This window comes from Suillus subalutaceus, assembly GCF_016647625.1.
Source record: "Suillus subalutaceus strain FC151 chromosome Unknown DFJ58scaffold_113, whole genome shotgun sequence".
Classification (NCBI taxonomy): Eukaryota; Fungi; Basidiomycota; class Agaricomycetes; order Boletales; family Suillaceae; genus Suillus; species Suillus subalutaceus.
The window spans coordinates 126545-150180 of NW_024540362.1; the positions used below are offsets into that span (position 1 = coordinate 126545).

The window sequence follows — 23636 nt, forward strand, 5'->3', positions numbered from 1 at the left end:
TACACAATGGCCAACTGTCGCACCACATATCTTCTGGGCTGATTGTGTCACCACTCGCAAATCAACAGGACATACACCATTTTACATGGCGCACGGTGTCAAACCATTACTTCCATTCAATATCACTGAAGCAACCTTCCTCATGCCTGACATCCCTAAAATTCTCTCGACTCATGAATTCCTCACAGCCTGCGCACTACAACTTGCCAAATGAGACGATGATCTCGCACGTATTCACAAACACGTTCTCATGAGTTGTTATGTGTCTGTCAAAGACTTTGAGCACCATTTTTCGAACACTATCAAGGACTGAAGCTTCAAGCCAGGCAAGCTCATTTTAGTTCTTAACAAGAAAATCGAGCCGTCATCGAATGCAAAGTGCAAGCCGCGATACTTTGGTCCCATGGTTGTTGTTTCACAAAACATAAATGGCACTTATTGTTACAAGAACATCAGGTTGTGTTAGGCCCCTATTCATTTTCCTTTTCTCTTTGTCTTACTTTGTACTTACTACATCATTTCACTTCGAACACACAGCTCTTCTAGATCACTGTGCACATTTTACTGTTACCATTGCTCCATTCCTCTGACTCACAACCCTGTGCCCTTACCGCCTGACCAGTACTTATCTCTGACTCACTTTCCCCTCTGCCCTTACCGCTGAGGGCGAGGAATGATAAATGGATACTAAGGGGGAATGTGTAGTGTGGCTCTCAAGTGCTCCTCTGGAAGCGAGCAACAGTCGTCCCAAGGGGATTGCTACTGAGAATAGATTCCTCTAATATAAGTGAGGGAGATCCAAGACTAGAACTTCGGTCTATGAAACCTAAGTAGAGCGCTAAAGCCTAAGTGCACTCAGAATAAGTATGAACTGTGCGAGGCGCTTCGAGTGCGCTGATAGTGTGGCGGCCAAATATAGGACGCGCGCTGAAAATGACTGATGCGGCTCAGAAAGCTCGAGTGGATTCTGGGTGTTACTGGGGCTCTGGACTGCGATGCTCCTGGAACGGAAGTAAGTATCCAAAAAAACTAATTCTAACGCAGAAGTACCGCTAAGCGCTTTCCCATGGAGTGGAGCCGAGCAAGTGAGTACGTATGGTGTGTAACGGCACGTAAGTAAGGGTCCGTAATGCGAAGAATGTCGTACGGCGCGGGGAATCTCATCAGCGTGATTCAGGCAAGGAAAAATATGCACCAATGGACCGGGGAGGACATGGGTAGGACGTGCGGAGGACAAGCGATGGGATCTGGCACACAAGCGCAAGCAGCCACATATGCGCATGCAAAAGTGCCTGCGGTGCGGCTGTGAGGGAGGCTATAGGGAGTGAGGGAAAATGCTAGTAGTGCGCCTGTAGGGGCGCGAGCCTCTACACCGCTCAACCGGTGTTATCTTACATATGACTCACTCTGGCTCATTCCCCTTTGCCCTTACCACTAATTCGGCAGTCCTGCCCTCAACCACTTCCTACCTATATATACCAGTAGGGTATCGCTTGTATTCTCTAACTTGAATCTACTTGGTTCTACCTGCCTATCTGCTATAAGCCTTAAGCAAGCTTCACTTTCTCATCTTAATCTCTATTGAGCTCGTCGCTCAATAGTCTTGCTAGCCGAGGAACACAATTAGAAACACACTGTCCTAATCATTGATAAATACATTTGTCTAATCAATGAAGCTATTTGCTGTGAAACTCTTGCTATCAAACGCTCGCTGGTCTCAGCAGGCTTAGCAAGAGCCCCTATCCAAGTTCCAGTTGCAAACTCGCATCGTTCATAACAAGATGTGTGATACAGCTCCGGATCCTTTGAGTAGACAGAATCTAGGACATTGGCTGTAGCGCTGATTAGTATACTGATCAAAATGATTGCATATTGGATGAGGCGGGTGATGAGCTTCTGGGCATTTGGTCACAAAATTCAGGACTTCTGATTGACAATCCATTGCAGTAGGGACCCATAGAGGATCAATCCAAGGACGCAGACTGAACAAGCCCGCGCAATTTCTATGTATTGTTCCCGAGTGAAAGTTGAGGAATGATCAATGATATGTCCAAGACTAAAATGTGATGTCTTAATAACCGAGGGTCTTATATAAATACGTGTAAGAATGTAATGACACCACAATTACACTGGATAAGACTTCTTGCCAGTCCTCGATTAACATGGTCTACGACTTTTCTTCTTTCGTGGTAGATAACGTGTGAGTTCTTGGGAGGCTCGCTAAACCAATCAGTCAGATTAACTTAGCCGGAGCTTTATTATCTCTGATTGAAACTATGGGATTGTCTAGGATATACCGTCTAGACACTTGAACTGGTTTCCTGAATATACGGTTAACTGTTGAGAAGCTGGTCTCAAATGTGACTACGTGGACCAAAGCTCGTGTTGGTCAATATACAAATACCTGGTGAGAACGCTGGTCTCACAAATAACAACAATGACAAATAAAAAAAAACAATGACAAATACAACAATGACCAAAGCTCGTGTTGGTCAGTATACAAATACCTGGTGAGAACGCTGGTCTCACAAATAACAACGGTGACCAAAGCTCGTGTTGGTCAGTAAACACTACGTGGTGAGAACACTGGTCTCACAAAACTGGGTTTCTATCGCGAGAAACTTACGTAATCTCAAGGGAAACACTTTCCCTGCACTTGTCTGGACAGTTCTTACAAGGAAATGGGCTTTGTAAGCAGCAATTTGTTCAGACTGAAGCTTCTTAGGTGAGAGTTCAATTTGCTCAAGAGGGAGATTCTTGAATGCAACAAGTGGGAGATCTATTTTTTGGGGGAGAATGGGCTCTCCTTATATACATTTTGTGTGGGGAATATTATGTAAGTAAAAAGGTGATGTAATGACTTCAGATGTGGGAAGAATATTCCAAAAACTGGAGCAGAATGTTCTAGCAGGTGCAAAAGAACATTCCAGAATATTCATGGTGGGATAATGACATCATTCTGAGTCACTATGAGTCACTATGAGTCATTATGAGTCATTGGAATGTTCTAGCAAATTCCATGGAACATGACATCATTATGACATCACTATGATATCATATCTTTCAACCAAACAAATACCTGCAGGAGTGTAGGTGAAGTCCTATGACACCATTATGACATCATACCCTGTAGGTACAATTTTATGAAGCATCTGATTAGTCAGAGCATCCTAATAGAAAAGCAAAGTAAAGAAACACTAGAGAAAACAACTCAGAAATAATGGAACAAATAATAGTACACAATACGCGGGCTTTTTAGATAGGTTTTTGTTAGGCTTTGAACTTTTCTCTATGGGTTTCTCTAGCCAAAGTGAATAAGCCAAATGAAAGGCAATACATTAACCTTCATTTTGCTTCTCATATCAACTAGGTCATTATGTGATTCCCATCTCACATATGACTTTTCTTCAAAACATGGTGGATTCATGAATTGCTGAGGGAAAACTGAAACTATTGGACCAAGGTTTGATACCAAGGTATGGGTTGACTAGTCTGAGGACTAAGCTAACAGACTTTTGTCTTTTAGGGGGATACCTAGTAGTCATGTCCATGCATGATTCCCAAATCATGCAGGACAACGTAACTGGCAATTAATTGCCTGACAGAAACTGATTCGCAAACCAACTTGAGTGACCCTGAAATACCTGCATAAAATGCATGTTGAGATGACCAAGAATCTGTTGTTCAAAAATTCTTGATCGGAGACCACCGCAGCGACAGGATGAGCCAAGGCATCATAAAAAGAATGAGAAAGAAGAGGAAAGTACTGGTAGCCATGACAAGCATCGAGGGCAACCAAGCGAGAAAGAAAAGGGGAGGGAAAAAAGACAGTGTACCGAATGGATCCCAAAGTACCCAAAATACTTGCATAAAAATGCACGTTGACACAACAGAACTTCCATCATCTGGAAGTTCTTGGTCCGACACAACAAGGACTGCAGGAGGAACTAAGGAAGCGACAGCAGAATATAAGTTGAAGATGAACTGGTAGCCATGAAAGGTTGTGAAGTCTGTGACCGGGACGAGTAAAGCCACAAAACACACAAAGAACAACAAACAAAAGATAAAGGGTCCGGTATGATCGGTGTTCCACAATTGTGCACCCAGACCAGTACCCTTATAGGGTCCTGGAACTTCATATCGCAAGGATTATGTATGAGATCTGTTGCGCGTACACATCTGTAAATCCGGTTTCCATACTGAATCTACTCGTTTGTAAACTTTTGAAGGCTGCTAGGTGATTTCTCTCATGTCTGTTCGTGGTGGACTACATCACCGCATGATCACTCATTTGGTTTTTTTTTTTAGTCAGAAGCACTGGATGATGAAGTGCTGTGCTGGGAATTCGCGCCAAGTTGAAGCCAACACAGACGTTGGGGGAGACAATCACTACATGTGAAGACATAGGGATCATAGTGCAGTGCATTGTCAGCTTGAGAGACCCAAAAGCAATGGGATAACGGCAAGAAATGGATGCACAGTCAATAGCAATACTAGTCAGTCTGATATATCATTATGCAGATGCAAATGATGGACCGCACGAGACAATGTATCGAGAATGATAAATGGAAAGGGTCCTGGAATGCCCGGAGGGCTGTTGCTATATCATATCCTGCCTACTAGATAACAGCGCATGTGCCCTAGTCTAGGGTTAGTCCAAATGCGACCATACCATTCAAGTTCCGACCTTCGGCGAATTCCAAGTCGAGAACGTCTCACAGGAGTTCAGCCAAATGTTGGTCCAACATCTCGTTGCCGAACTGGCTCTAAGTTGTCCATGGGACGAGATCTACTTCGATTTGCTTCAAACAAAAAACATGGGACTGTGCATCATGCTGGGGGTGAACCTAAATGCAACATACATAAGGATTCCGTGCAATATTGCGTGTGTTAGAGTCGATGCGCGAACTCTTGGGACACACGGACAGGTGGGACTATCTAGTATCATCAGATTCATCACCAAGTCCCTTACGTACTTTCAGCCACCTTGTTTTTACTATCTTTGCCCACCTAGCCAGCGGTCAGATGTAGCACAGGCGCTATCACTTGAACACGATCGTATACCCAAACCTGGATTAGCCTCTGACGTGTGACCGAGGAGCAAGTAATGTGGTTGTGCTGACTAAACATGTATACAGCCGTGCGGTTACTAAGACCTCGGAGAACTTCCCCATAGTATTCTGAAAGAAAGTCAAGAGACAACACGCCTAACCTTGGCATACTTCAGTATGCAAACCCCTCCTTTCTCACCTTCCCAGCCACGCCCTGGATAACCCTCTCGCTCGAATATTTCTGGGCCGCAAACCATACACACATTCAGCTTTGAAGTCGGAGGCAAACGAGGAAGTGATCCGTCCAGAATGTCGATGAAGCGATACGGAAGTAGGTAAGGAGCTCTTGAATTGTTCAGTGTGCGAGAAGACATGAACGACTAGTTTGACTTCGTGGCAGCGGCTTCGATTGCATTGGAAAGAAGAGAGAGCATCACATCTGGCTCGCGAGTAGACAACAAAAGGGTGATTTCGTACTCGGCGAAGTGTGAGGGAATGTCACAGAGCATAGCGAGGAAAGGTGTTATTCCAATCCCGCCCGCTATCCAAAGGAGCTTCCTTGGAGCATTTTTTCGGACAGAAATCTGTTCTTCCTCGCGTGTAATCGCGATTTCAGGGCCCTCGTGAGGGTCTGTGGGCTCGAGGACGAAGTCCCCTCCTATTCCGACCAGCGTAACGCCCAGTCCAAGCGGACGTGAGTCCTCAAGCAACTCTGGGCGGACCGCTGAGAGTTTGTTGGCAATGTCAAATAGTGCCCCAGTAATGGCACCACCAGGCTTCAGGCGCATTGTCAAGGAAAATGTCGTGCCTACCCCATCCGCAACCGATTTCCACGAGCTGCACCACGAAATAGTCCACGTCCTTATACGATCGTCGTTCACCGAATTTGGGTTTTCGGCTGCCATGTGCCTGTATGGCGATGCACCGAGGAAAGAGGTGAAATCAAGGATGGCGGCTTGGCCTGGGATAATATTAAGCTTGTGAGGAGATTCAAATGCGAATGTGGCGATATCGGAGGAATGAAGCTGGATGCGGGAAAGCGTCGCATGTATCGCGTCTTCGCTGCTGAAGTACGTTGAAGAAGCTTGTTCTTCTTTGAGAAGCTTCACAGGGGGTGCGTACGGACTCCTCTGCGGCTCTGCCCCTTCACGTTGACGGACAGGCAATGCGTCCTCGATAAAGATATAACCTGTTATTTCAATCGTGCTGAGAGCATTGTGCGAAGGCATAATTGCTTGAGCGGGAGCGCCAAAAAGGTTATGGGCAATTCCGGTAACATATAAGAGCGATCCGTCGGTGAACGATGGGAATGTCAAAGAAGCAAGAGCTGTGGCTTCTATATTTCCGAGAGATGTCATCAATCGATTGCCTAAGTATTGATAGGGGATTCGTAATCAATTTAAGTATGCGGATACAACAGTGTTTACCTGAATAATCAGGCAAGACGAGAGTACGGCCCATCGTTGCGTACACGAACAAACCCAGGCCTCCCGCCCCGATGATTCATGCCGAGGTGAGATGGAAACCTCGGTGCATCTTCCTCAGAGGCCGAATATGATGAACCTAGGAATACGGTGTCGGATGAAAGGATGAATGTGATGAGATCTGAAGGAAGACGGTCAGTCGGGGGGATGTTGATCTCTTGATGAATGACTCGAGGTTTTCGTGTGTGAAAATGGAACAAGATTGCGGATCGTGATGTATTTCGGGCAATTTCTGCGGACAGCCAGCTTATCACTAGATAAAGCAAGTTCAAAAGAATGTAGACGTACCCAATGGCTTCGTTGACAGTCGCGCAGATATCTAATATTCCCCTTGCTTTTCAATAGCCTTAACCGACCCTGCAAACTTGTTCCTGCGCCTAGTTGAGAACTCTACACCAATACCAGCAATGAGCATCTCCCTCTGAGATCCATCCGTAGTACCAGCGTGATAGTCCGCATTCGCCTTGAGCGGATCGCCGTCCCAGACCTCCACCCGCATAGACAATTGGTCGTACGTCTCGCTGGAAACCCACCCAATCTCTCCATGTGGACCTGCAAGTATTGAAGACCAAGGACGACCCATAGAATCAAGAGTGGTGACAGGAATAAATGGGAGACGTGTGGAGTAGAAAATCCGGTGCTGCTCAGGCATTTCTCCTTCGATCTGAGTCCAAGACTGGGATACAGCTCCCTGAAATCCGAGTTTCTCCTGAATGGCACGTTCACCTTTGTGCCAGCCATTGAGAGAACTCATTATGAGATATAAGAGGATGGAAATGCAATACAGACGGTTTGAAAATGAGAAGACGTCATCATTAATTCCAACCCCACTCCACCTCATCGGCCCGGCCGCTTAGGTGTCATGTGACAAGTTGGCTTGTCTGTACAAGCAGAGAGCGGGAGAACTATGATTGAGATGGCGCATTGCATGCAAGGTCAGAGTTATGCAAAATGGGTAGAGCGGGATCAAACATTAATTATTATTGGCACAGGATGCCGGAGTGATACTACTGCAGTGTTGAAACTAGTGCAGAAACAAGAAATGGGCACATTGAGAAAAGCGGAGATGGAAGCTTTCAGTTTCCAACACTGATAATAAGATCCGCTGTTTTTTTTTTGCGCGAGAACGTTGTGATGGTGCTGTGTTCTTGGAATTACTGCCTGTCTTCAATGTTGCCACCTGCTCGTATTCTATACTCTGTGTAGTTGCAGGGTTTTGGACCGCGGCGTTGATTTGCTTAGACTGTAGAAGGACTGACACTTCGGTTGCATAGATATTTCGCCTGTGCCGAGATAAAATAGCTCCCGTGAGTGTCTCATAAGTCAAGGGAGGGATGGAGTATTCGAGGCGAGGTGCGCAGTGATACCAGTTCTATGTGTGAGAGAAGTCATTGCAATGTGCGGAGTATCTATGTTTTAGCTATAGTGTCAGAGAGGTAAGCAAAGAGTCATGGAAGGATTGCTCACTTAAAGTGACCGTGGCGGCCGAGTTATAGTTGCACTGACGGTTGAAGTCCTGACGTGCAGGGTGGGTTTTGACGCGGCATGGATAAGGTTTGACGCGGCATAGGTAAGTGTGGAGGTTGACATTAGTACGGAGGCTGCGAAGATGCCATGTTGGGGAGAACTTGTCGTGGTATGAGTGATGGTTGACATGGTAGTACAGAGTATAAAGGCTGCATCGGACTTGACAAGGTGGGGTCGAGGCTTAACACAGTGAGACAATATTTCGCGCTGCGTCTGAAAACCAATATTGAATCAATGATTAGAGGCAATACATGATAAACACAAGGTGCAAACTACATTCCCGAGTAGTACGAACGCAGAGGACAAGCACTGTAAATCGCATAGTGAGAAGTGAATGTAGCACTCCAGGGCAGATGGACATTAATATTCATATAGTGAATGGAAGGATTTCTGACGGCGCCGCGTCGCAGGCGGCGTCAATAAAAATTTTCACATAGCCTCATGCCGAACGCCTTGTCAATGTTAGACTTGTTACCAAGTTTCTGGTGCTCTCAACCGTATGGCATACAATCTGAAACCACCCAAGATACCCAATAAGCTGAATGCCTGTTGTCAATCAAGATGTAGTATATCTCCGAATCCATTGAAGCAAAAGGTCACAACACAAACTCTTATATCGATCAAAAGACGCATTCAGGCAGGATTCTTCGAACAACATTCCAGCTGGGTGAAATGGATTGAATGGGTGTAGTGGCAGGAGTGTCATTTGTCGTAGCAGTTGATAAAGATGGTTCACTAGCGAGGACGATGAAAAGTCTGGAATGAAGGTGATGTGCAATGATTATCTGATTAATATTGGGTAAGTTCGCCTGCTGATCCTTTGTGAGGTTGACATGAACCCATACCCTCTGATTGCTGAGTCTCACCAGTTTCGTGCTGATCTACGATGTAAGCTGAGGAGAGCGCCGGGCCGCTTTCTGACGCATGTAGTAGCCGCGTCAATTCTCGCTCAACATTCGGGACGGAAGCGTACCACGGTGGCCAGGTGTGTATGTGGGCACTGGGTGTCGAGCATTTTTTTACTAGCAGGCATGGTTGCACTAGGGAAACTAATTTTTGCACTGACGGTCTAGACAGGCGCATCGGTACCCTGTAAAACCGGCACTTGACTTCAATGCCGGCCATTCCTCGGAACACCTGATATGCCCCAACGGATCATCATTCCCACAATGACAATAGCAATGTCATCAGTAGTCCAAGTGTTTATTGTTATTTTGACTGCGCATGCATTTGCGACTCGGCATGTGTGCTTTTCGAGCATCGGGATTCGGCACGGCTGAGTCGAATGGTCATGTGAATGTAAACCAGGCGAAGCAGGTGTAAATGATGGGACCGGCCCGGGCGCGATCATAAGGCGTGCGTTACTCGGCACACTTCGGGCTCAGGGTGTTACTTGTAAGTCTCTGATACCAGAGCAAAAGATGGATCTATGATCACTGATCAGTGTTCAGGGACCCCTTGCCACATATTCTCGTTGACTTTCTCCACACAACCACGTCCAACGCGATATGCAGAGAAAACGGGAAGGAGTCAGTATGTCAGCACGTGGTGGATCTCGTCGAGATTCGCGAAGGTATGTACGTTATCTAAGTGTCGCTATATTATATGTATAGACAGAAGGAACCGCTCTACAATGGGTTTTTTTCTACATGATATTCAGATAGATTTACTTTACGACCCTCACGGGATTCTGACCGTTTTGGCCATGTCTTCAGAGTAGCCATGCTGTATCTTTCATCAGCATCGTACGTGTGGAGGTGTGTCGCTGTCACTGGACTGTTATATATTCGATGGTAAGGTGCACCATTTCACGTAGCAACACGCGTCATGATGGGATCAGGAAGTCTTATACAATGGTGCGCCAGGTAAGCACATCACCCGTATTCGTCTTAGAACGCGATATTGCTGACTCGAATCCATCTGGCAATTGGACGCGAGCGATCAACACATCCTTTCAAGGCAGTTGCTCTAGTTCGGTACACGTCACCCACAGAACCACTGAATGATACTCCGGGAAGCTGGACCTACAACTGCAGTGCGTCCTGTGAGATCCTAGGATCACGTGTTCATCCTGTGTCTGATGTGCGTTATCTTTTGATAAAAAAGGTTCTCTTTGTAGGCGTTATGCGCACTGAATATGGAAGGGGGCTGTATCGTCGTTGAGTCATGCTCAATGGAGACTTCGATCCCCGGTGGCTTCCCACAGTTCCTACCTCACCTGATCGACTGACGCTTCTAAATACTAGGATTGCGCCACTGTGCCTGCGATTGAACGTGTTATTCTTGAGCAATCAGAGGGAGTATTTTGGTCCTGAAGCACCGGACTCGTACATATAACTGAGGTCATATCTGACAGCCTTTCCAGATTCCAACCCCTTACCACTGCTTACCACCAATCGTCTGAGCCCATACTGTCATGGAGGCCGACTCTCAGAACGGCGTTTCGCACGTTCAGCAACATCCAGAATTTTTATTTCCGAGACGGTAACATTACCTTTCTCGTACGCTGTGATGTCCTGGATGTATCAGGCGTGCGCTAACCGCCACTTGTGCGCAGGTTGAAAATACATTCTTTCGCGTTCACAGGTTCTTCTTCGAGCGTGAGTCTCAGGTTTTCATCCAGGAACTTGCACAAGCTCCCCAGGATGGAACATCTGATGACAGCGCGGTTCGGGTCGATGGACGCAACTAGTAATGATTTCGCGACACTCCTCTGGGTCTGGTACAGTCCGTAAGTTCTCAGTTAGGTCACCCACCGATATCATCCTTGACTTCGGGTTACAGGAAGTACAGACTGGACAGGAGATCGTCAGACAACTGGCTCGCCATACTCGAGCTCTCCACGAGGTGGCAATTTCTTGAGATGAGGAAGCTGGCTATCGAACAGCTCCAGAATCTCAAGATGGACCCCGTGGAAAAGATTGCCATTTATAACAAGTACGACATCGATAGATCGCTGCTTTTGCCTGAGTACAAGCACCTTTGCACGCGGGAGGGTCAGATGTCGATTGAGGAGGGTGAGAAGGTCGGGCTACTCACTGTCCTCGCTATACATCAGGCTCGCGAACGTGCAATGACGAGTGCAGTGGCAAATGAGCGTCGTGGCCTGACCCATGCTGATGTTGATGATGAGGAACTGGAACAGATATTGAGAGACATCTTCAATCTCAACGAAGATTCCACTACCAGATCACAACTTGGAGCAGATATTGCAAGCAGAATCACGGACAGGTCATCCGGGCCAGGTTCGGTAAGTCGAGTCTTTCACCAGAGAGAGGGTGTCATTTAGCCGATTAAACAGTCCTCTCAGCGGGAAGATGCTACAGGAATGGTATGTCGCATGCAGCTCACTAAGTGCAACTGACACTCAAGGAATATAGGACAGAACCGGATGAGCGATCAATCGGAGGGCGATCTGAGAGCTCGCTCAGGTGAAAGTTCGACTTGTGTGACCGGGACTGGAATCGAACCCGTGTCAGCCCATAGCTTTATTTCAACGTTCATCGAGTTTTTGATTGCAATGGTGTTTGTCTATATTGTCTTCTATGTACTATGAACTTCCGAGTCATGATTCTCGGAAACACTGGCGGTCGGTGGACACAAAATATGCACAATCCCGCCGTTGTGCACACCGGCGCTGATTCGAATCTAGACTGTAAGTGCATCCAGTGGGTGTGCGGTATGCGATTCGAAAGGAACCTTTATGTACATCGTTCTGTAGAGGTAACGGGGCCGGCCCGGTTCACGTGACTGTTGAAGACGAAACGGGCGAGGGGGCGCGTTCGAAGCATAGATAGTTTTCTGCACCGTTTTTGTGGCGTAAAATTCTGGATACGTTGTTGGAATGCGTGGTATACTGTGCCATGGCCATACAAGGGATATTTTTTTCAGCTGCAAAATTCGAGTTTCTGAGCTACTGCAGAGGTAATGAGTAGATGACGGACTACAAAATCACGACATTTCGCACTTCTCACATCCGGTGCTGGGTCCACGGCGAAACCAACGTGTCCCAGGCAAGAATCCCCACTTCAGCTCGCTCTGGGATACGCGTTTTTGGCAGGAGCTCAGGCGGGCAGCGTGTGCCAGAGTTAGGCTCGATTTTTTCGTCCTCATGGGACATACAGCATTTTATGGCAGCCGAAGTTAAAATTTTCTGCTCACCCGAGGCATTAATTTCCCGGCATATGCTTCGCAGGTAGCATATTGCCCCGCACACTGTATCCGGGGTCATCACACTGCTGCCGTGTCTCGGGACGCTCGCTTAGTCATCCTCCCCGGGACCCCCGTGTCCCACGACAGGACAGCAATGCAAACAATCCTCGGACTCAGTGTATGAAACATTGCAGTTTTATGAGCCTCATTCCCAAGGGGGCGGCTGCTATACAGCGCTTAAAGTCTGTGACTTTCCCTTGAAGTAACACTCTCACCGTCAAAAGTTGTCGGCATCTTAAACATGATGAATGGTCACCACGGAGGCGGCGCCGATTCAGACCCATGTGTCTTCGTCAGTGGTCACAGCTGTGCGGAGAAAACAAAGGCCGTTTCTTGATTGCCTAAGTTCAATTTTTTAACTCATGTCAGCGACAGTTTCTCACCATCTCAGGGCTGTCGCTCTAATGTACAACTTTTCTTGTCGCTTAAGCTGATGTGCTGAGCCTGCATGTCACCGGTGTCCTAGTCAAGGTGGAGAGTTTTGCGTATAAGTAATGTGAAGAGCTATAATTCTCGTGACCCAGCTCTTCTAGGATGTACTTCTCTGGCTTTGCTGCACTTTTATTCTCAGGAGCTGCGACCGTCGTTGCGCACGCTGAGCAAGCCAAGCGTGACGCAAGTCAGCCTTACTTCGACATCTATCAAGGTCCGAATGAGCAAGATTCGATTATCAATGATCTTTCTACTCAACTCGACTACACCCTGTCTGGGGGAGAGGCGTAAGTTAGCTACTCTCCAACCGTACTTCACAAATAACAAGCATGTTATGTGCAGATATCCCAACCCGTACATGTCTGACAGACTGGGAACGACTGGCCCTATTCTGATTTCGTCCACCAACCTGGCAAGGAATCTCCTTGGAATAGCGTCGATCTTTCCTAATATATATATCAGATCGAATCACTGGCTCATTTTGTCCGTGAGAGAGTGGTAAGACGCGCAGGATTCTCCGCGATGCCACTGCTAATGAGCTCTTTGCAAAGCCTGAGCGCACCGTCCATGCAAAAGGCGGTGGTGCCCATGGTTGGTTTGAAGTAACCACACCTGTAGCTGCAAACTACTCGATGGCGACAGTCTTCTCGGAGGTTGGCAAGCGTACCCCAGTTACTGCCCGATTCTCTACAATTGCCGGTAATTTGGGCAATGCAGATACTGTTCGAGACCTGCGAGGGCTTGCCTTTAAGTGCATGACCTATTTTAGTATTGCCGCTACGTGCTCATTGTGTTGTTTTTGAACTTAGATTGCGCACAGAAGACGGAATCTTGGACTGGGTAAGCGTCATCATGTATGAGTGCTTCCTGAAGCTAATATGCCACAAAGCCCTTCTTAAACCACCCTGTTTTCTGGCTTCGTGATCCAGCAAAATTCCCTCGTTAGTGTGACGGATCCCTCCATGGCTTGCCATATTGAATATGTATGCAGACTTCATTCATTCTCAGAAACGTAATCCTCAGACAAACCTTTTGGATCACAATGTACGTTTTCCTTATGATATCATTAGCACTTCACTCACACTCGCACTGTACACCCCATCAGAATTTTTGGGGTGAGCGACAAATCAGCCACTCCGATGTGCAGGCTTTACATTTTTTTAGATTACCTTTCCTCGAACAATGAATCAATTTACCAGGTACCTTCCTACAAAACTTTACCAATCAAGTAGTTATATTTTCTGACATCAACATGTAACAGGTCATGCGTACCATGACTGACCTCGGGACCCCTTATGGTTTCAGGTATGCATCTTATGAAGTATGCCTCCCCTTTACTCACCAATTCCTAGGCATATGAATGGCTACAGTGGCAACACATTCCGCGCCGTGAAGGGAAATGACACGTGGGTTTATATCAAGTAGGTGGTTGCTGATGTGCATGGTTTCTTGACCGTTGACGCGATCCAGAATTTCCGCAATATCGGATCAAGGCATCAGGAACAATACTAATAGCGAGGCCATCGTGCAAGCTGGCGTGAACCCCGACTTTGGCGTCCAGGATCTTTATGACGCCATTGCAGCTGGAAATTACCCCAGCTGGACAATCTACTGGCAAACTATGACACCTCAACAAGCCGAGAATTATAAATGTCTGATGCCTGGTCTTGTTTGGTTTATTCAGGCTGACACTAACACTTTCTCTCAGACAACATTTTCGACCTGACCAAAGGCACGTTTTACTGTCCTCAAATTATATTCTTGACGCTCACATTTATATCTCTAGAGTGGCTCGTAGAAGATGTACCTCTGCAAGAAATTGGCCGGATTACCCTTGTTCAGAACCCGTACGGATTTGTGGCTTTCGGTGTTCATGCACCACAACTAACCTTTTTCATTAGGACTAATCATTTCGCAGAAGTCGAGCAAATTGGTTTTGACCCCCGCCAACATGGTTTGTTTTCCAAATGTCCGGGAACTAACAAGGCTGATTTTCACCTAGCCTTATGGTCTCGAGCCTAGCGAGGATCCCACACTGCAAGCGCGATTGTTCGCTTATGGTGGTAAGTTCTTGCTTTCTGACATAATTTTGAGACTTTCTACTTAACTTCATTCGTCCAGATGCCCAGCGATACCGCACTGGAATTAACAGCAAAACAACTCCCAGTAAGTAGCATCGTGTGACCCAGTCTGGCAGTGCCTAAAGCTGTGAATGACAGATCAACTGCCCCTCTCAATCCCGTCGGTTCGTAACTTTGCTCCATCGCACTGTGTGATGCTAAATCGACTTTATCCAGCGAACTTCTTGCGTGATGGTGCCATGAACTTCAACAACCAGGGAAAGCGCCCAAACTTTTGGTCGCAGCAAGATTTTCTTTCGCTTGCTCCTCGGCCCTATAATGACGACAATCACACCATTTGGACTGGCGGTGCCGTCAAGTACCTCAGCACACCCACCGAGGCAGATTTCGATCTTCCCAGGATTTTCGTGCGTAGCGAATAGCACTATGCACAGTTTGCCTTTGAATCGCTGATCGAACCATGATAGTGGAATGGTCTATCTGAACGTGATCAAAACCACTTGATTTACAATGTCATCTGGCATCTTGGTCAGGCCAACGACTCGACCATCCGCACCGAGCAGTGCAAAATCTTTTATCATGTGAATGCGACCCTAGGTGAAGCCATTGCGAAGGGAGTGAATGTCACGCTTTAGATACAGAACCACAGAATAATGGACTTACCATCTTTAAAGACCTATTTAACTCTCCTTCATACATACAAAGTCAAGTTTTGACGGACTCGCGGGCACGACTGCATTGAGAGCATGGTTACTTTTACAAATTTATACAATGGTCACTATCTTCGGATCAATGGAATCAATCTGTCGGATATATGTCGCGCAGGAGCTTCGGTGTGGAATGATGAACTAGTGTTTGACCGTGATACTTTCGAACTTCATGAGGGGCGTCAAATCAAACCTACCGAGATCCATCGGACTAAATTGCAACCAGATCACTACATCCCGTATACGCGAGTGCCATGTTATAATGTCCCAAAGTCCTATCATATTCACGCTAGGCCGATCGTCTTGAACACCAATAGACACGATGGTCGATGATCCATCAAGGTCTGGTGAAACAAATTCCAACCTGCTCCATGCGTATGATGCTCGACTCCGAGTCGGCCAGTATTATTCAAAAACACAGGCGCAGAGCTAGCCGGGGAATTCACACTGGACTGTGGCTCCCGGAGCATTTTCGTCTTCCCCTGCAAAAGAGTAACTCCAAAGCGATGTTGTGAAATTAGTATCAAAACATATTCCGACGTCCCAGTTGTACAGAACCCGCGTAGTCTCCCCTAGTTAGACCTATCAAAGGAAGATAGTCGCTCCTTCCTACTACGGACTCCGCCCGGAATGAAAACAAGAATCGAATTCTGATTCGCCTTTCACATGTTAGCGGTCAGCCTCCTTCAAAGGTCTGACCGTGCTAATGTTTGTTGTCTTACACCATCGCGACTACCCTGCCGTCTACATCAGCCACGGTCCGTCGCGCATCCCGCCATGCATGTCAGCCATTTTTACGCCAATCTCGTGATTCACGTCGTCCCTGTCAGCTTGCCGTCGCGGTTCTAGTCACCTGGAGGGTGCCGACTGGGAGCTGCAGACATTGAACGGCACCATGATGGTGTTGGCGGGCGGGTTAGTTTTTGAGGAACTCGCAGGGATCAGGGAGATAGAGTAAAGATTCTGATGCACCAGCTGCAGGCAGGCGGGATGGTTGTTGAAATGTTGACGCGGTCGGCGGGTGATACTATCAGCTTGACAGATTTCCCGGCACTTTCCGAGTAACGCCTAGACCTTGACTTTGTCACCGAGTCTGCATCCGGCCGGCCAGGCAAATCCCGCTTTCTGGACGCATCGGTGTTTTTATCTGGAATCCTAAACGTCTGGTTTCGAAGACGAACGACTTACATAATGTGATCATTCTTTGAAAGTGAAAGGCAGCAGTCTCTACACAGGGAAAATCGAGAAATTGTTGCATAAATGTGTACGAAACGCATTCGAACGAGTAGCAAGACTACTGACTACATTACATGGATTTTAATGGTAAAGATCTTCAGACCAACTTTCAAATTTATTCACGTCCTCAGTCAGGCTGTTGATTTATCCCTCGTTGAACCAACGACTTTTCTGTGCAGTGGCAGGCGCATAGGAACATCATCAAGGTGGGTCAACTTTTCAATGGCCACCACTGCCTTGTCTGCATCTCCATCGATATTGCCCGACGCCATGAATTGCCGAACCTTGGAACCGGGCAAGTCAGGATTGGCGTACGCAGGTGCTGGGGAGACAGGCGTTGGTTCTCCTTGAATATTCTGGTACGGAATGGACCTGGCTCAATTATGGGACCTTGGGGGAAACGAAAGGTTGGCGAGTCTTTTAACGTCAAGCATCCTAGAATTACCTTTATGTTCCACGCAGGATCAAGTTTCATTTGCCAAGGACTCGCTCAGGCCTTCCAGAGCTAGATAATTTGGTAAGCATCTCCACTCTCAAAAATTGATCACACCTGCCAAATTTTCTGTCGCGATGCTATGACTTAAATACATATGCCACATGATTTAGAACACTCACGATGCACTGTAGAAGGCGGTTGCAGGGCCGCCTACCAATCCCAACCTTGACGAGACCTGCAAACAATCTCCCACCAATTGGCTTGTTCACTTCTCGGAAGAACTTCACCGCCTCCTTGCTCACATGCATAGCACCCCAGAAATTTACTTCGAACATCTGACGGGCCTCTTCTTCGCTCACGGACTCTAACTCTCCTGCTACACATTGACCTGCATTATTAAACACGACATCAATCCTTCCAAATGCTTCTTTTGCTCTTGCAAACGCAGCTGATACTTCCGCGCTGTTCGTCACGTCGAGCTGAATGACTAAGAGCTGGGATGGGAATTGTGCTGATAAATCTGATAGAGCATCAAGATGGCGAAGAGTCGCTATGACTTTATCGCCCTTGTTGAGCAAAAGCTCAGTCATCGATCTCCCGAACCCCGACGATGCACCAGTAACTAGATGTGAGATATCAGTATTTATGGCGAGTCCAATGAATTCGCTTTCACCCACTGAACCAAACCTTTGGCTCTGCCATATCTCCAGTAGGGCTCTCAAAGAACAGGAGGAAGAAAGGGGCGTGAGATGTTGGTGAGATGCCTGCGCAGTTTGTGCGCTATCTGATACAGTAAGCACAATGCGGCACAATGGCGTATGTATGGCGTGTGTCGGTACTTTTATCGGTAAAAATAGCACGAGTAACGGTAGCAGGCGTATGTTTGGCGTATGTGGTCCGTTAAGCTGTCCAGGCTCGATGTGGTTATGCTGATTTCTAAGACTCTTATGCTTAGGTCGTTGTGCGATCTCGCGCGGAGCTAGTTTGTGTCCTTTGACAAAGTCACACATTGGTCATACATGCATGACAAGATTGGATGGTTTGTCATGTGTCTTATCTATCAATAACCAGATGCATTGAATTGAACGGTAAGCACAATTGGAAATAGAACAAGATTGGATGCTTTGTCATGAGCATTATCTATCAATAACCAGATGCATTTTGAATTGAACAACGGTAAGCACAAGAAAATAGAACGGGTATGTGAGTATGCGATGGCGCCTAGGAAGTCAGAGGGATGGACAAGCAAAGAGGGTGTGCGAAAGTACTGCGTAAAATTAGGAGGTAACTGGAAAAAAGTGCGGGGTGGGAGTGTCTCACAACGTGCGAGAGGAGACATGATGGGAGAGAATAAACTCGCGTAACAACTTTGATCACGTCCAAGAGAGGAGAGCATGTGGTGGCCCCACTCGACTTGTGCGTGGTATACGTCACACTGGTCTCAAACATATCAGAGGGTGCAGTATCAATGGACACACGGAAAGGTACAATGGATGTGTCAAGAGCATGCGGGAGGGTGAGAGTGCACCGCTGGCACCCCCGCATGACAAGACATGTGCAAGAGTCCAAGGGTCGCGCAAGCCCCCAAGACTAGATAGTACTGTCTTACATAGAGTTACACTCTCAAAGACAAAAAATCGGATTTAAAAAAATAAAAAATAAAAAAAGGGTCGCGTAAGATGGTACAAGAAAGTGCGCGAAGGCAAAGGAGACGTGCCGCAGCAGGTGCCGGATATGAGGATTTGGGACGTCAGATCTTCAGATTTCAAGTACGGGGCTCCTCCTTCCGGAATGAAAGTAAATGCTATGGCGTTAATGTGTTCTTGAGCTTAGCTTGCTGTGTTATCTGTTTGACACGTCGAGCTCTGGAATCCGAGTTTCGTGTGACTAGGCGCGAGTGCAGATTAGTAGCTCAACCTTTCTGGTTTCAACAGCAAAAGAAAGGAAAGTCCGATGGCCACCGTAATTTGCTAACGCACCCAGTAGCGGAACTTCGAGGAGGAATTCAGGCCTGAGTGTCTCCGTTGAACCTGAGCGTGTGTGTGCGAGGCTTGAGACTAAAATATTCCGTCAAATAGGCTAACCATATCATGCATCAAGCCTTGTATGCTAACCACTTTTGATTGCGGAACAATAATATTTTGTTTAACTTTTGGCGGTACCTAGATGTTGATTTGTAATTTGATGGTCTACCACACGCCTCATGGCACCCGGTTCTCAAGCTCAACCCCAAGCCTTCTCCATACAAAATCCTAATTACACTGAAAATCAAGCTTGCGCTTTGCCATATGGAGCTCTTTTGGAACTGCAACACATGCAATAGTGAATCGGGACTCGAGGTAGCGGGCGCTGCCACGAATGTAGGGACCCGGAATTTCCGATCTTCGTCGACAGTCTGAGGCAAACTGATGATTCAAAATTTGCTGCGATTGACATTATTGATATTTCCGTGCATGCAGATTGCAGGGATTATTCCAGGCTACCATTTGGCGATGTTCTTCTACAAACCAGGAAGGAGGTGGTGATGGCAAAAACACTAAAGGTCCGGAATGAACCTGCGCTGGCACCACTAGCTACGCCATAACTTCAATACGCCACGAAGCTACGTTTCCCTGATTACTATGGCCTCGGTCAAGGCACCGTCCCATAACGTCTATCTGTTCTATTTGCATCGACTCATGCGCGGGCCGGAAATTCTTGTTTGTTTATTGCATCCGGTGAGCCAACGTGCATTCTGTTCAAATCGTTGAATCTGGGCTGCTTTTCTCAGGGAATTACTAGGCGTATTTCTGGTTTGCAGTTGTGATCAGTGTTAGCTTGTTTTGAGGGATCTCGATGGCACGCCGTGAACGGTGTGGTCTGTTTCGTTTTAGGTTGTTTCTGGCGTGGCGCATGTGGTCAGCAGCTCCTCCGAGTCTTGGCTCGACCTCCAAATAGCGAAATCATGTATGAACTGCTGGAACGAAGTATGTTACCAAAATACCACAATCTCAGACGCCAGCAGTTCACCAATTGCAGTATGTCTCGTTGTATGGGAAGCACGCCGAATGAATGGTTGGTGCGACGCCGCCCGAGGCCTGGCCTGGCCGCGCCCGCAGCCTGTTTCACAACGCAATCATTTGACCTTGGCTTGTGATGATGCATTTCAGTTGGACACAAAATCAGTATCGTTTGATTACGCAATTTTTTTTAGTCTCGTCAGAGTTAGGTATTGAGACCTATAAAATCTCTACCAACATTACCAGACATTCCTCAGCACTCCAACTTCCAGCACTTCAACTTTCAACACTCCAATTTCAATCATGTTCGACATCTACGCTTTAGCTGCATCGCTCATTGGAGGCGTTATGATTACACTTCTTGCCAATGTTGCCTCGATCAAATCTCGAAATGTACCGAAGACGCTTCGTGATACACTATCCTCGCTCATTGTCAGTATCAGACATCTTTGGTCACCGTCTATAGATGAACTGACAATCAACGATTAGGGTTTCGTTCGAGCTGCATTTGGCGGTGAACAAGGCGACCAACAAGGTAATCCTTTGACAAGGTACGGACGCGCACGCCCCTCTGAGGCCGTAGTCTAATATTTCATTCATTTCAGAGCGCAAGTTACTGCGGCATTTCCGCAAGGAACGTGGCAGCGTAATGCCTATGAAGACTATAAGGCAGTTCTTCTCGATGAAGAACTAATCTTCCCCTGCGTCTATGCCACAAAGGGCTTTAAATCAGACGACCAGCTCTATTTGTTCATTGACTCGGATGACCTGTCGGACCCACGTCATATCCGTACTCTTGCCAAGGGACTTTCCACATACCTCCCTCAAGCTCGCCAGCTTGGCCCCAACACCTCCCTCGTTCTTCTTGCCAAACAAAACGACAACAACTCACGAACAGTAGAGGAATACAATACTCTGTTCTGGGAACTCCTCAACGGTCTTGCCAAGCTTGATGAAAAGCCCTGGCCTTCAAATATACCCCGCGACATTGACACGAACAGATGGTGCTTCTGCTTTGGAGGAGAACAATTCTTCACTGTCATCCAAACCCCTGCTCACCAGGTCAGGCGCACGCGCTATGCGCCGGGCCTGACCATGGTCTTCCAGCCAAAGTGGATTTTTGACATTCTCTTCAGCACTGATGCAAAGCGCGCGGGTGCGCTTGCAAAAGTTCGTGCCCTCCTCTCCAAGTACGATCCCATCCCTGTCAGCCCCGAGCTGAAGAACTACGGCGAGGAAGGATCGCGGGAGTCCAAGCAGTACTTCTTATTGGATGACAATGTTCCGGCGCCGTGTCCATATGACAAACTCAGTGACTCTGAGGTCATTGCCGCATAAAGGCAAGCTGACGGTCCCCGGTTGAGTTGCTTCCAAGTTCCAACTAACCCATCTTCACAGCGAACTACAACACCTTCCTAATATGGAGTCGCAAAAACAATGCTGCTTCGTTGAATTTGAAATTGGTTAAATGTAGATTTGGGTTGTAACCTGTGACATACGAGGCGCCTTCTTTCTTCATTGCAGTGCTACTTCTTACTCAATTTGGTCTGCGTTTCCGACTTATCCTATATATGTGACGATGATGACATGTATTTGGCCGCCGCATCTACACTTGTACAATAAAATCGCTCGGTCACACTCGAAAAACATTCCATTTTGATCACTCGCTCACGTGTATCCGAGAACGTTTGACTAGCCTCACTCTCCTCACCAGCTTCGATTACTACTGACAATCAATGTGTACAGATGCAGAAACAGATACTAACATCATGATGTACTAACTGACACTCAACAAACATCTTATTATTTACTAAGGGCGCAGTTGGTCTCACTCGAAGGTTCGACAAACATTTTAACTTGCTTACTATTTTCAGTGGCGAAGTCACGGGTGTCTGCTAGTTTTAATTGAAGACGCTGTGTGATGCCTTTAGAAAGGGGGATAAGTCCGAGGCCACCACAACACAGTTCTGTAGACTATAGAAAAACGTTCTGGCTCTAGCTCCGTCTTGGTGATGTGAGGGGATGGCATTAGAATAATTAGATGTGATACACGTGTACTAACGTCCCTCGTTGTCGGCCAGTCCCGTCTCCGCGTTTCAACCACAAAGATTAAGATCTCCGCAATTGTCATCAAATCGTCATTACTTCGCACACACACGAATTCAACATTTGTCTTCCAAGTCGTTAGCTGTGTCCCGTGACTCGTGAGTCATACTCTTTGGCAATGGCATGAGAACGTAATGGTTGGTCACGTGATTTACGGAAAATCCCTGCTACGGTCCGCTACGTGGGGAATAGTATCTTAAGCTCCAGGTTCTCACCATCATCGGACTTCCTGTCATGTTCGAGACTCCGATTCGAGCTTCTGCCAGTGGACACCAAGTAAGTAGCCGTTATTGACCGGGATGATTAAAGTCAGCTGAGTAGTGCCATCGAACACTTAAACATCAACCATGACCGCACCTCTCTACACTATCATTGGGACGCCATTCAGCACCTTCACCCGATCTATCACTCTCGGATTGACTTACAAGAAGATACCCTTCACTCAAGTTAGATGTGTTCCACACTCGGACACAGCATATGACAACCATCCATTCGGGTTTCTACCCACTCTGATCATCCACCAAATTGATGGCAAGACAGTCAACCTGAAGTTGCGCGAGAGCGCGGCCATCGCGCGCTACATTGACAGGGTTGCACCAGAACCCAGCTTGCATATTTCTCCGGGTGACGGGAAGGCCATCATCGAGGAACAGATGTGGGAGTTTGTGAGTCTTGCCGGAGCACATGGTAAATTTGAAATTTTAGTCAGACACATCGAGCCTATGAGATTGATCTCATGCTTCAGGTTTCCCTGCTGTTGAGAAAGGGGTCGTGAAACCCCGTGTGGCTGCCACCGACGCAGGCCAACCTACAGACTCTGCGATTCGCGAACAAATTAAACCAGCTGTAGAGCATCTTAGGAGATTGCTTGGTAAAATTGAAGAACTAATGGCAGACGAGGGCTATGTGTTCGGAAGCAAGCTTGAGCTGGGCGGACTTCTTTTTGTTCCCCCTGCTTGCAGATCTGAAAGCAATCCCGGAGGGCGAATTGCTTTCTCCAAGAATGCTGAACTGGATGGAGGAAATGAATAAGTTGGAGGCAGTTAAGGCCACCACTCCGGGTACCTTGAGTGTTGGTGCAAGACCCCCCTAATCACTCAACTCGAGCAGGTATGGTTTAAGTTTCGTTCGCAATCATTCGTCCCGCTGACTCGGAAACAGTGCAGGAATTTCTTGTGAATCGAGCTCGAATCTGTATTAACTGGAGAAATTAACTTTCGATCTAAGCATGATTTGTAGAACTATCCAAGCAATCTTCAGTTGACATGTTGTAAATCTTGAGAACGTTGCAGGCCCCCTCCCACTACTGCTTCACGTATGAGAAGTAATTTCATTTTCAACTATTAAATATTATGGGCGCACGCT

At 47.0% G+C, this 23636-nt stretch overlaps 6 protein-coding genes across 6 annotated transcripts; 4 read left to right on the plus strand and 2 right to left on the minus strand.

Annotated features, from left to right (window-relative positions):
• Window positions 1–4986: 4986 nt before the first annotated feature.
• Window positions 4987–7376, minus strand: DFJ58DRAFT_805555 (uncharacterized protein; the record flags this gene model as incomplete). Its single annotated transcript, XM_041391114.1, has 7 exons — window positions 4987–5180; window positions 5237–5396; window positions 5442–6420; window positions 6498–6690; window positions 6734–6767; window positions 6892–7284; window positions 7372–7376. 7 exons carry the CDS (start codon window positions 7374–7376, stop codon window positions 5076–5078), a joined length of 1869 nt encoding a protein of 622 aa, XP_041240092.1. The 3' UTR covers window positions 4987–5075.
• Window positions 7377–10478: 3102 nt separating this feature from the next.
• Window positions 10479–11921, plus strand: DFJ58DRAFT_854871 (uncharacterized protein; the record flags this gene model as incomplete). The annotated part of the gene is made up of 5 exons (XM_041393878.1): window positions 10479–10546; window positions 10649–10662; window positions 10727–10793; window positions 10847–11312; window positions 11364–11921. 5 exons carry the CDS (start codon window positions 10479–10481, stop codon window positions 11424–11426), a joined length of 678 nt encoding a protein of 225 aa, XP_041240093.1. The 3' UTR covers window positions 11427–11921.
• An 887-nt stretch (window positions 11922–12808) lies between these two features.
• On the plus strand, window positions 12809–15422 carry DFJ58DRAFT_854880 (catalase-like domain-containing protein; the record flags this gene model as incomplete). Its single annotated transcript, XM_041393879.1, has 17 exons — window positions 12809–12993; window positions 13218–13457; window positions 13516–13546; window positions 13596–13647; window positions 13698–13750; window positions 13812–13821; window positions 13871–13905; window positions 13968–14011; window positions 14059–14127; window positions 14177–14358; window positions 14415–14575; window positions 14625–14660; window positions 14709–14769; window positions 14828–14872; window positions 14904–14951; window positions 15004–15194; window positions 15255–15422. 17 exons carry the CDS (start codon window positions 12809–12811, stop codon window positions 15420–15422), a joined length of 1611 nt encoding a protein of 536 aa, XP_041240094.1.
• A 1232-nt stretch (window positions 15423–16654) lies between these two features.
• DFJ58DRAFT_805586 (NAD(P)-binding protein) lies at window positions 16655–18072 on the minus strand. Its single transcript, XM_041391115.1, is given in 5 exon segments — window positions 16655–16856; window positions 16895–17052; window positions 17353–17390; window positions 17410–17788; window positions 17844–18072. The coding sequence occupies 5 exon segments, from the start codon at window positions 17866–17868 to the stop codon at window positions 16812–16814; spliced, it is 645 nt and encodes a 214-aa protein (XP_041240095.1). The 5' UTR covers window positions 17869–18072; the 3' UTR covers window positions 16655–16811.
• Window positions 18073–20768: 2696 nt separating this feature from the next.
• Window positions 20769–21503, plus strand: DFJ58DRAFT_665627 (YqcI/YcgG family-domain-containing protein; the record flags this gene model as incomplete). Its single annotated transcript, XM_041382513.1, has 1 exon — window positions 20769–21503. A coding segment is annotated over one exon (735 nt), but the record flags the coding sequence as incomplete, so codon positions are not given.
• Window positions 21504–22201: 698 nt separating this feature from the next.
• DFJ58DRAFT_805597 (uncharacterized protein) lies at window positions 22202–23586 on the plus strand. The gene is given in 6 exon segments (XM_041391116.1): window positions 22202–22221; window positions 22283–22301; window positions 22531–22958; window positions 23017–23179; window positions 23199–23381; window positions 23433–23586. 3 exon segments carry the CDS (start codon window positions 22619–22621, stop codon window positions 23362–23364), a joined length of 669 nt encoding a protein of 222 aa, XP_041240097.1. The 5' UTR covers window positions 22202–22221; window positions 22283–22301; window positions 22531–22618; the 3' UTR covers window positions 23365–23381; window positions 23433–23586.
• The last annotated feature ends 50 nt before the right edge of the window (window positions 23587–23636 follow it).